Raw genomic sequence first — 13,236 nt, forward strand, 5'->3', positions numbered from 1 at the left:
CACTTATTCATACATAATTTAACTTTTGGCTTTTATGAGATGCTTGACTCATGTAAAGTATAATATAAATATAGAAAACATTAACAGTTGGAATTTCAGGAGGAGTATTTGCAGATGAAACATTAAAAGAAACAATGTATTTCTCTGAAAAAAGAATGGAGCTTTAGTTAAGCTAAATGTATCTAATCAGTAATCTCTATTTGAAATTTAAAATCAAAGTTTAGCGTGTTCTGGTTTTATAGCAGAGACATCAGCAAGATTCTCAGAGGCCCCTGATTTATTTCCTTTCAATTCCACTTATCAGTTAGCCTTTTCTCCCTGGTACTGCTATTTTAATTGCTTGATCAGGGAAGCTTAAGTTTCACCTCCTATTTGTGTAGGGGTATTTGTGTGTTCTGTGTTAACGATTCCAATTTAGTTTCCTCCAGATTAAAAAAAAAATACCCAGGACATAACGCTCAGTAATCGTTTCCAGCCCTTGTTTCCCCTTTCAATTTGGGCAGTCTTGTTGGACATCAAGCTTTGCCTTGAGAGCAGTCTTTCTGGGAGGGGTATGGGGACGATCTCTAAATTAAGACTTAACAAATTCTGTTTTAAAAAGCACCATATACAAGCTCAGAAAGCATATATACAAGCACCACAGGGAGGTAAGGATTGAGGTAGAAAACTGTCCTGTTGAGATCTCTACTGCACAGTGCACTAAAGTGCAACTTACACATTGCATTCAAGGATGTGTACATTTATGTCATTTATGTGATAGAGGTTTTTCACATCTGTTTAAATCTGAAGTGTTTTAAAATATTTTAGATGCATTTAAATTAAACCGCATTATTTTTATTCTCTGACTTCTAGCTGATGAGGATTTATTTGATTATAAAGAGGAGGTATTACCCACAGGGAAGAGTTTATCTGACTTTCATGTTGAGCTTCTTATTGACCATTTACTGAAGACTGGTTATTTTACGTTGCTAGGGAAGGATGTGAAAGCTGAGTTCTTATTTTACCATCAGCTTGTACAAGCAGTTTTAGACAGAAGTAGTTTGATCCTGAGTTGGAAAAATAAACCTGTAGGTCTTCAGAGTTATTAGACTGCTGTGATCTGTTTTATCAAATAAAAAGCTTAATATAAATAAACCTATAAAAGATTGCAGCTTAGCTTTTAATTTAGTTGAACTTTTAGCTTTAGCTCCTCTGTCAAGTTTTCCTTTTCTCTCAAAGAAGTAGGCACGGTACCCTGAAAAAAAAATGAGGAGATGTAATTAGTAGATGTATTGGGATGACCCTGTACTGGTAATGCATTATGCTTTTCTGGTTTTCAGATGATCTTTAAGATGGTTGTAGAAGCACGGTGAAAAGTGTGCAGAACCTCCAGAGTGCCAGAGAGTCCCTTCTGCAAGGTGCAGGGCTTCCCCCAAAGCTTTCCGCTAAGGAGCTCAAAATACAGAAGCACATTTAACTTTTACTTAGCGTTTCTGTCAATGTGGTAGAAGAGAGCCTTAAAGGAAACACTTGCAAGTTTAACTGTAAACAGGTGTATGTCTGTATCCTTGTGAAGTGTCTAAATCAAAGCAGCAGAACTATCAAGGTGCTGAGGGTCCTTCGTCCTATTGCACCTTGCAGCATTTATTCTTATGGCTATTTTAAAAGCTGTGTCAGTTACCTAATAAGTAAGTAACAGAAACTTAGTGGGAAAAAAAAGTTGAAAAAAAAGGAGGAGAATAAAAAGGTCGTTTTACAATTTTGGTTAGCAGTATGAACAGGCAGGTTCTCTTGTACAATCACATTCTACTTATATTTTACAGAAAAAGTTAAAACACTTTACATTTGCAAAGTGTAATTCTGATATACAAAAGGAGATAATTCACACTTTACTCCAAGAAAAGTAGAACACATACAAATGTTGAATAATTTACTTGGATTCCTTAGAAAAGGTGAACAAACAATGTTGTAGCACCATCAACTACAGCATCTATTTAGATGCTAGTTTTCCTGTTTTGTAGCGAACTTCAGTCATGGACTTAATCATTCTACATGAATACATGTAGAAAAACATTTTCAGTTTTTTGAGTGTACGAGGATGATGACAACCTAATCAACATTTGACAAATATTTGCTTGTTTGTCAAAACTGTTGTCTCTTGTATATATTTTATCCCTTCATATGCAAGAGGAAAAGTACGTTAGATGATCCTGACTCTGATGCGAAGCATAAATAGTTTTAAAAAATAGTTAAAAATAACTTTATATTGGTAAATATCACCACAGAAATGGAGAAGATGCTGATTATTTGCTTATTTCTTATGACAAAGATCTCACCAACTTTGGGGAGTCGTACACTTATTTTTATTGCACAGGTTGGTCACAGCGCTGGCGATTTCCCTTTTGTGTGACTCTCTAGATTACCGTACACCGTTATCCGAGTGAAAAGCCGCTAGCGTAGTGTGGAGGAATATGACAACGTCACCCTGGAGGATTACAGCGATTCCCAGCTGCACACGTATACGTTCTCTCCACACTCACTCCTTATTTTTTCTTTTTCTTTGATTTTCAGTGGAAATCATAAAATGTAATCCTCAAAGAAAATGTGCTACTATTGTGAAGCATTTTATAACACTCTCTTACACTGTGTGAAACGTATTTTTGCACAGTTGTATTTCTTCATGGAACAGTCTTCTACATCTCGATTTATACATACCAAAAAGTAGTAGGTTTGGCCTGTCCTGTGACGCCCATACGGATTTATTCTGCTGAAGTTTCTGAAATCACGCGGCTTGCAGAATACCCTCTGGTTACTCGGTGCCGACTCTAATGAAATTCCCCTTTAGCGCCGACTGTTCTCCTTCGAGCGGTTTCCCGAGCGGTCCTCCCTGTAAGTGCCTCCCGCGGGAGGCTCCGGGAGCGCGGCGGTAACCTGATCCGCGCTTCGTTGCAGTGTGTTGTCTGCTGACCATGGATGAACACTTGCATTAGCTACTCTGATCAATCCACATCACATCTCATCGTTTAGTAGACAATTAATACAGCAGCGTAAAGACTCCCCGGAGCATTTTCTTAGAGCGGGATCGCTTTACACAGAAACCACAGGAGTTGTGTGCGGAAGGAGGAGGAAGCCAGATAGAGGGAAAAAAAAAAAAAAAAGAGAATACAGAAAAGGAACAAGCATTAAGAAAGCTAAATCTAGGAACCGAGTTCTGTTTCACTTCCTGTCGTACCACTCTTATGCCTTTCAAACTCCATTTATTTTATGGAGCGTTGAAAGAAATTTAGTTGTATTTTGATTTGTTGAAAAGGCATTATAAAATATTTTAGTAGAGAAGATGCTGTTTGCTTACCATGATGTCAGTATTGCTGTAGAGCTGCTTTCAAGAAGTTAGATACTGTGTTTAAATAAAAAAAGAGGAGTCTTTGCAAGATTTTGAGTGCATTTGAGCAGATCCTGGTAATGATCAGGGAGGGCTTTTAGTGTTCCGTTTCATCTTTAGATAATGAAATATTTAATCTTTAGAGATCATTGAAGGAGACAGATGAGAAGCCTTTACCAGGACAATTTGCTCTTGCAGGTGACTTCGGAAGCATACGATTCTCTTCTACAGGCTACGTTGCTGTGTTGTAAGGAGCATAACTTAGGATAGGTTAGTGACAGCAGGCAATACTAATACGTAAAATTCATAGGAAAGATATTTTAAGGAAGTGTTACATTTCCTCCATTTAGGTATTGCCAGTGATACTGTACAGGTTGCAAAATGATAGCAACACGTAACAGTAAACTTCAAAATTCATTGCAAACATGTTAGTATCTGCCACACCGTTACACTGTAATTTTCATTAATTTAGGTAGAGTGAATGAATTTTTCATCAGAACAGATTTAAGCTTTGGGTTTTATGCGTGACGATGTCAATAATTTCTTGCTATGAATAAGGCAATATTAAAAATATGTAGTTTTCTTTGTGATAATTCCATGGCTAAAACTTATCCGTCCGCTTTTCCCTGTGATCTTGAAGCAAGACGTGCACTGGCATTGAATAGGGATTTGCATTTGGTATATCTTCACGTGGAAGTATGGTTTTGTTTTCAATGATACACTAAAATCACCACAGTTCATGGTAGACTTATTTCTATTAGAACTGCTCTACTGTTGTTTTGTGGGAAGGAAGAAAGTCAAAATCATTTATCTGAGTATGTTGGATACATACCGAATATGTAAATATATTATACATTTAATTTCAAAACAATTTTATTTAGATCTCTAGCTTGTCCTCTTTTGTTCCTTTGCAGGACAAAAGTGGAAGGAAAACATCCCCTTCCAAGTTTCTTTCTTCATAAACTCCCATTCAACCACATCCTTCAGGTCAAAACTGATTTTGTGGGATGTGTGTAAGTGGTTTAGTATATGGCATTAGAGAGTGAAGAAATGTGTGTGGTTTGTTTCAGTGCAGTGTCATATTTCTGTCCTTAAGACTGAGACTTATTTTTTTTTTAAGATACACATACATGTATTTGCTATGCAGTAAAGCTATACAAAAGCACCTAAAAACTGTCCTAATCACAAGTAGAAAGTAAATGCAGTCTTTTCTACCTTTCCTCAGGGGAAAAATTGCAGTTCTCTTTGGCCATCCTGTAAATGTTTAAAATGAAGAAATCCAACAAATAAGAGCTGGTGGATTTTTTAACACAGAGCTCTATTTCAGTTTGGAAAAGGATTATGCGCCAGTGTAGGCTTTATCTAAGCCTTTCTAGAGGATTGAAATATAAGCTATGATAATTATTTAATGTTAGGTAGTAATGTGCAAAGAATTCCAAATTCTGGGAGGCAGGATGCAAAAGATAAAATAAACCACCTGGCACATCTGAGTGGTTTCTGCAGGCCACAGGGTTACACGAGTCACTACAGGAGTCAGTAAGATTAACGCTGAGAGTGATGTAAGGGAAAGGGAGCAGCAACCGAGGTGCAAAAAAAGATGATGTTTCGGACTAGAGAGGAAAATTGGACAAAGTGATGTTCAGCAGAGTAGAACAGTGCGAGCTGAAAGCCAGGTCAGACTGAAATGACGTGGAAACAGAGAATTACACCTTGCTGCAAATGCTGGCAGTGAGGTTTAAGGACTGTTTTTCTTAAGCGTCTGTCCTATGTGCACAGTAACTCACTTCAGGGAGATGTGTCTGTCCCCTCCGCCTTTTCGTGGCCACCAAAGGCCTGATATTCTTATACATAAATATCTGTTTAGCCTATCGTATATAGTTTATTAATATTTTTTCCGTGACTTTAGAATATCAATAACTAGTCATGTGGAGTCTGGACCTCCTACACGAGCAATATTCAGCATAACTAGTCAAACAGAAGTTCTTGAAACATAACTTGTGGAATAGTGGCTGCTTACACGGTACAGGCTTTCAAAGGTTTCAGCTGCTAAATCATGTTTAAGACAGCTTAACTGTATTAATCGTACCTTTATATATTCAGTAAATAATTACAGTTATTACACGGGGGTGTAAGATGCGAATGGTATAAAAGGCAAACTGGATACTCGAGTATATGAGAGCAATTGGCCGTGAAAGGTCTTGCCATAACAATTTGCAGCTGTATTAAGAAGTGGTTTAATAATGTCTACGCTAAATCAATGTGTTTGCAATAGAGTGTTCGTTACAAAAGCTGATGTCGTATTCCTCTCTAATACTGCCTATTATGTTCATCCTTGAGTTAACTAAAAGTTACGTAACATTTTAAAATAATCTAGAACTAGACCAAAATAATAGAAAAGACATGTATTCACTACAGACTTCTCATGTTTGCTTATTTCCAAACAGTAACGTGTCCTTTTAATTTTTTCTCATTTATGCTTTGTATATGTGGTCTTGGACTCAGATGGGACTAGAGAGTTACATGTGTACGAGATATAAATAAAAAGAAGTTGTGTAAACCGACTTCAGACCATCGGCGTATCGTCTTTTGGCAATCTCTTTCGTTTGTATGCTTGTCGAGGTATGGCTCGTTGGTGTTGGAAGATGGTTTTGGAGCGCCGCCTTTATTAATGCAGGCAGTTTGTGAGATCCTGAAGAATCCATCCTGTTCAGATCAACTTTTGGCTTTTGCAGGTACCACAGAGCGGGTGTGTCTGATCCAGGGAACAGTCGAAGCGCTAAATGCGGTTCATGGCTTCATTGCAGAAAAGATTCGGGAAATGCCTCAAAATGTGGCCAAGACAGAGCCCGTCAGCATCCTACAGCCTCAGACCACTGTTAATCCAGACCGCATCAAACAAGTGAGTTTTTGTTTGGGAATAAAGAGTCACATCAGCTCCTTAAAATTAACTTCTTTTTTAAGAAGCCTTAAAATTTCAAGGCTGCAAGGGGTCAACATAACATGTTCTTTAAGAAGATGTTATTTTATGTTTTAGTAATTTGCTGGTCCTCTTTTTCCTTATACTTTTGTGTTCCATGTTTCTTAGCAGTTCTTTTAGACTGTGTTTTATAAATTCCCGTGCCACACTAATGTGTTTTCTTTATAAGCTCGTTTTTTTTTCTGTCTCAGAGAATACATTTGTAGGTTTTAGTTAGAAAGGACCATTGAATTTTAAACCTAAAATATGAACCTCTCTGTAAATCTTTTGAGTTATTAAAAAGCAAGGAATTAACTGAATGTGTTTCCTACTCTTATGTGTATAAAATAAAAACAAAAATGTTAATTGTTCTTTAGCTCCTATAACACATGCTTTAAAAGCTATATGTCAGAATTTGAAAACACGAAGATAACTTACTTGGAATGTTTTCTGTTATTTAATTTTATGCTCTTTTTGGCATCTTTTTGCCTGTGTTTTATATTGACTTCCTTTAAAATCTGTAGATGATGCAAAATATATTCACAAGGTACCATGGTCTAATATTTTCTCTAGCTCATTAAATTTTCCCAAACTATTTTAATTTGAAAAAAGGGTATACTGTAAGGAGAATGTGAAATACGTCACATAGGATTTTAAATAAATCATTTGTCATTTTATGGAATAAGGAAATACGAAGACAGAAATGAATGAACATTAGTGGAATTTTACCTTGTCTCTCCTATCCTATATAGGATAGATTTTAGTTTCTCTCCTGCCCCATATAGGATAAAGTTGTGTAGTGCTTCTCAGCTAGCGAGGTTCAGTGTCCTATAAAGTAATTTGATAACTGCATGCAATTATTTTGTTTTGTGTATAATGACATATGCAGAATGCTTATGTGATGATGTAGTCGAACAGGATGAGTTGGGAGTGATCACACTGTTTTAGATGGGTGAAACTGCATACGCCATTCCATATGATATCTAATAATTAGTAGTAGTTTATATATTCTGTATATGCTATACTTCTCCACAAAAAAAATCTGTATGTAATTTGTAAGAAATTACTTAAAAGCCCCAGTTTTATAGGATTCTTTTCTTCGTTATTAGATATGAAAATGAATATGTCTGAGAGGTAGAGAGAAAAAGCTGGAGAAAAGATCTGTATCCTAAATGGCTTTTCTGCATGTAAAATATTAGATTTATGACAATATTTCTTAACCCAATGGGAAATGAGTGTTCTTTATTACAATGGAAAGTTTTTTTCCCCCTTTGCAATGAAATGAAACTAATTTTTAGCTTAGTAAATTCATGAAAAATTAGATTACAGGCCTGTTAAGGCTGACATGCTTAAATATTTCCTGTCTTATATCTCAAGCTGATACATTTTTTCCACGTGGGAACTGAGAAAGAAATACTTCTCTAGAAAATTTATTAATTTATTAAATTTCTAGGGGCTTTTTCTGGTTTTGTTTTTTTGTAATGCAACTCCCTGTTTAAAATATTAAATTAAATCCTGAAGGGATGGATTAGTGAACAGAGCTGCTGCTATCGAAGTTAAGACACAGGCTAAATACAATATATCACTTTTAAGACCACAATATATTGACTGGTTCTGCATTTTAGAATTTAAAGATGTTACCTGTGTACAGACAGGTGCATGATAATATGACTGTGAATATAGAGAGATGTGCATATGTTGGACAGTTTTAACCAAAATGAATTGTTTCACTTCTATTTAATGAAATGACATCTTTTCATGATAATTTCCTACGCTATATGTATTGACTCCTGAAATCTAAAATCCGTTATTTTCACCAAGATATGAAATTGTTAGCTTAATTCTAAGAGTTTGCAGTGAAGTAATCGATCCTCTAATGTCAGGATATCCTTTGTCTAATAGATAAAATACCTCTATTTAAGAAACATAAAGGATAATATGTTATAACAGGTAATTGTGACATAGAACTTTTTTTTTAAAAGATAGGTCACAACTTTATCAAATTTGTCAGAGTAATGTATAATACAAGGCATTATAAATTTGTGAAAAATAAGCCTTGTGAATTACAATTTCTTTTTGTACAAACTTTTATATGATTCTTACTGTATACTTCTTTGAATATTACCCAAGAACTTTATCACCACAAGTCATACTTTGAACACCGAAGAAAGAAGATTTAATATTTGAGATTGAGAGTAGATTTGAAATAATAAACATATCTATAAATTTTACCTTCATTAGGCACCTTCAGGAGATTTCTAGTGGCTTTTTAGCAGTGACTACTGAAATAAAGGGCCTGTGAATGAAGATTGCTCTAGGTGAAGCTTTGCAATGCTATTCCCCTCTATATGGCTGTCCATCTCTCATTTCTCTTTTGTCATTTCTCTACCCTGGTCTTCTTACGGGTGCTCCCATCAGAGGAGCATCCTTCCCAAGAAAGGAAGTATCTTTTGGCTGCAGTTTCAGTTTACAAAGTCTGTAGGTAAAACTTCCATTGATCGCTTGAATTTCCAAGTGATCTTCCAACATGTTCAGGAAAAGCATGAGTATACACTGAGGCTGTCTGGCCTGGCGTTTCTCCTTACTAATGAAGTCACTGTCCAAACATTCTGGTGGTTTCCCTAACTTCAGCTTTTTCAGCCTCAGAGGATTCACAGGCAAGTTTATCTGGTTCGTTTTAAGCCTTCTCCACTACATTTTTGCAGATTTCCTGATCCTGCAGACTTATCTGGAGATACCAAGTAGCTGTGTCCTTCCTCCGAACAGATCTGATAGATACTAATTGCCAGCTGTTTGCATCTTTTACCTGTAGGTAACACAGGACAATCTCTTTGTAGATGCCAGCCATCTGCTGTTTCTGTGTATCGTTTGGCAATAACCAAGAGATTCCTGTTCCCTTCTACTTTCTAGAAACTGCTCTGAGCGCCTAATCTCCCTTTTCTCTCTTTATTAGTCAAAGTGTCACTCCAGCTTTATCAGACCACATTGTAACCCAGGGGGACAGAGTACAGTTTTCATAAAGAGGTCAGAGCCTGAGATGTTTTGAGTAGCTTGGCTTTGTAGTTAGCTTCATATGTTACCTCAAAAATTCATAGCAGCTGTTGCAAACAAAATGGGAAGAGGCTCCATAATGTGCTCTTATCACATCACCTTCTTTGGGAAGTTTTGCAGCTTCTTTATATGCTAACTGAATTTTCCTTCCAGCTTTTGCAGTTCTTTATAGGTAGCAGGAGCTGGAGCAGGTGATCGGGTAAGCACATGGGACCACAGCGAGCCGCTGCAGGACGGTGTGTTACGTAGAGGGAGCGGTGGCCGATCCTACAGCTGTCCCTGCTCTGAGCAGGAGCTTCCACTGACTGAACTACCGAGGCCCCTTTCAGTCTGGTTCATCCTAGGACTTGTGAAACGTTCGGCTAGCAAAGCATATGCAAGGATTTCAGGGTTTCTTCTTTGGAAATCCAGAGTACAGCTTTCCTATACAGAACTTCTGATTAATACTTTTAGTGGAAGCAGATTCATTTCAGCTTTTTCATCATATAAGTAGCCTCTTGTGGTTTTTAAATTTACACTTTGAATCCGTTTGTCCATCATGGTCTCTGAGACGATATTCAAAATGTGGAAAACTGAATATCTGTATTCAGATTTTTAAATTCATATTTTTGTCGTGAAAACGACACTACTCTTACTTCAGAAAACTCAGAATTCAGAATTTAATTCAGAAAAAAATCGACACATCCATCAATTTTAAATAAAAGATGGTTTTACTTTGAAGTGCTTAAAATAAAACCTGACTTCAAGAATACAGATTTGAAAATATTGGCTTAAGTAGAGGAATTTTTTTTTTGAAGTATGAGATATGAGTTTAATTTAAACTGTTTTCAAATCAGTTGTATTCTAAAACTTTTAGATCAATATTTAAATCAATATTTTGACAGAATGCAGGGACTTAGTAGACTTCATTGATTTCTTAAAATGCCTTTCCCCTCAATTAGCCTTTCTTCTTTTTAGCAACTATTTAACCCAACAGTCTGTCACCCAGGGCAACCTTATAAAATCCAAATGTGAAAAAATATCTCTAGATTTTTCATTTGAGGTAAATGATAAACATAAGCAGTTTGCAGATCACTGCCTCTTCATCTGGTCAACAGTTTCTCGTAAACTTCGCTCAGGTTTGAGTATGTTTGAAGAACATCACCCGTTACCATGCTGCAGTTAATAAGATGATACCCAGTTTATAAGTTGTTTACAAGTTGTCAGGACAAGCAAAAATGAGAAATAAAATGTGCCATCCTCTACTAGAGCAAATATTAGGACGGTTCTTTATACGAGATCCCACAGCAAAAGTATTCTATAAAAAGAAAGCTTACTGTAGTTTATCCCTCAAGTGCCCTTGACTTAATTCTGGTGCCAGATCACTGTCCTACTTTCATTTTCTATTTAATTTCAACAGTGCTGGATATAATCTTGATGTGTATGTGAAACTACACTTTATGAACCTCAGTTAATTAACTCTTTATAGCTGATGATTAACTCTTCATTGTAAGCGCTCCAACAGTAAAATGAGAAGTTGTGTTGAGGCATAAACAGCACCATTCAACATGGCAGAAGTTTTGGACAGTGCTCTGATGCTTAAGGCAATCCTAAAGCTATCTCAGGGCTTCTTGTGCCATTGTAGTTTTAGTTCTGCTTCTCCAGACCCCAAAGTAGCCTAAAATCAAAAGGTGATTTTTCTTTTGCTCTAGGCCTCAGGGTGTTTTGACCCATATCTTAGAATCTTTTAATATGTTTTATATATGCCAATCGCCCGTGTCTGCTTGCGAACTTGAGTCTTCTGGTATTTCTGCAGAAGACCTCCAGATCATGTAGTTGTTCTCTGTTACTGTGACGAGTTTTGAGGAAAGGGAAGGTCATGATTCTTCTTTGTCCATTCAACCACAATCTTCATCCTAAGCCATTTCCTCCATCCAGAGTTGCTCTAAGATCCATGTGGCAGATGCTGACTCGCTTTATGCTGCCTGCCTCTTCCTGTCCCCAGACAAAACACAAGATAATCTTTCTTTTACATCATTACCAATTTTTCTGTCTCAAGGACAAGACCTCAAGAGTACATAAACACATATAAATTACCTCTAAAAACACCTAAAATAAGTGTTCTGTCTACGTATGCTGACTCTCTTACTCTTTCTCTCTTGACTTATGCCTTATACAGTCTTTTTTATAAAAGAAAAATGAAAATGGAACAGACTATGAAATATCATTAAAATGTCAGTATTTCCTGTTTTTTTACAGAAGTGAAAAGGTAGCAAGCAAGGTTAGACCCAGGGAGTCATCAAAGTAGCATTTTTACAATCTAGGCTGTAATTAAATTAGTAATCCTTAATTATTTTTTTCAACATATATTTTCAAGATACAGTATATATTTTTGTAGCCATTACTGAGATAAGATTCGTATGCCTGTAGGTTAAAAGAGTTCACAGCAGACGGAAAAGAAGACTGTGTTTGGCAAAGCCAGCAGGCTGTTTAAAGAAGCCCATTTCTGACATTGGTCAAAGTCTAGTTGTTCAGCACTATGGGATCTTGCAGAGCTCTCTGTTTCTGTCTCGGTTTAGCTGCTGAAGGTATTCAACTATTTCAATACTATAGTGTTTAAAAAAACTCCACTCTTGCTGGAAATGTATAAAAATACTGGCATAAGCAAATTATTATCATAACTTTAATTTCCGTAATTTAAAAGAACCAATATTAATATGCAAGACTGAAATTCATATTAGCTAATAATAATAATAATAACAATAATAATAATAAATACATGAGTAACCAAGATTTCCAGTACATGGCAAGCCCTGTAGAGGGAAACTAGAAAGTGGTATACATATGCAATTTCACCTTCACATTTGAATGTCCTCCTTCATAATGCTTTCATCTCTCCACCACATTTTTAAATGGTATTTCATTTTTTTTCTGCCTTTTCTTTTTGCCCTTCTATATGTTAAATATACCAACAGGTACTGAGAATTAGATTAATACAAAAAACTGACTCAGTACTATTTATTTGTTTCAGCAATATTTATTATCTAGCATATAAGTATTTAATTTTTTTAGTACAGGTTTAAGGGAGGGACTTCTGTCATTTTTATAAAGATCTGCACTAGATGATCCGTGAAGTCATAGGAAAGAGGTCTCAGAAAACCTTCTGGAACACTGCGCAGAGGGAGGATATGTATTCTGTACAGCTGTGATATGCCTCTCTCTTCATTCTGGTACTCCAGAAATACGAAGCCTGCAAGTGTCATGCTTTGGCCATCTCTGTGCACACTGTAGCGTGTTGTGCAGCCTCAGAACAGTCTCTCACAGTATAATAAATTCTTTGTGAACAAGACGAGGAAGAAGTATTTTCTTGGACTTTCAGAAAATACTATAGCTCAAATATGGCATAAACCAAATCTTACTTCTAACAAATAAGCTCATTCTTATTACTTAGAATATGTTTTCCCAAACATCTGTCCTAGAAGCTTAAAAGAGAAAAGAAAAAAGAACACCGTTACCTTGTAAACAGGGTTTTCCATTCACTTGCTCATAAATTATAGAAAAGGAAATAATATTGAGAACAGAGAGAAGGCCAGCTTCACCTTAGCTTGGGCTCTGTTATTCAAGGTAGAGCTTTTTAACAAAAAATTTAGAGGTTTTAAAATGGTGTAGTGTAGGAATTCTGACTGGCCTTTTCTGTAGCTAGGCAACCTATAATTTCTGGAAAGCTTCAATTATAGTATGAATGTTTCAATCTGGAAAATTAAAAACCTGTAATATGAACTCATCTTATGATTTCCAACCACTTTATAGTCTCATTCGCAGAAGCCTAAAAACAACTAAATTCAAGTGCTTACCTAATGCAATACATTCACTAAATTTTGAAGATTAT

General features: G+C 36.1%; 1 protein-coding gene across 6 annotated transcripts in view; it reads left to right on the top strand.

The window, feature by feature from the left end:
• The window catches only part of NOVA1 (NOVA alternative splicing regulator 1), a 159,745-nt gene that overhangs the window by 106,541 nt on the left and 39,968 nt on the right, over positions 1-13,236 (top strand). For all 6 annotated transcript variants that reach the window (XM_062578099.1, XM_062578103.1, XM_062578104.1 and 3 more), the window contains one exon: positions 6,094-6,260. In XM_062578099.1, coding sequence (XP_062434083.1) covers positions 6,094-6,260 — 167 coding nt within the window. The remainder of the gene's footprint in view (positions 1-6,093; positions 6,261-13,236) is intronic.

The sequence above is a fragment of the Rhea pennata genome, chromosome 5, assembly GCF_028389875.1.
Source record: "Rhea pennata isolate bPtePen1 chromosome 5, bPtePen1.pri, whole genome shotgun sequence".
Taxonomy (NCBI): domain Eukaryota; kingdom Metazoa; phylum Chordata; class Aves; order Rheiformes; family Rheidae; genus Rhea; species Rhea pennata.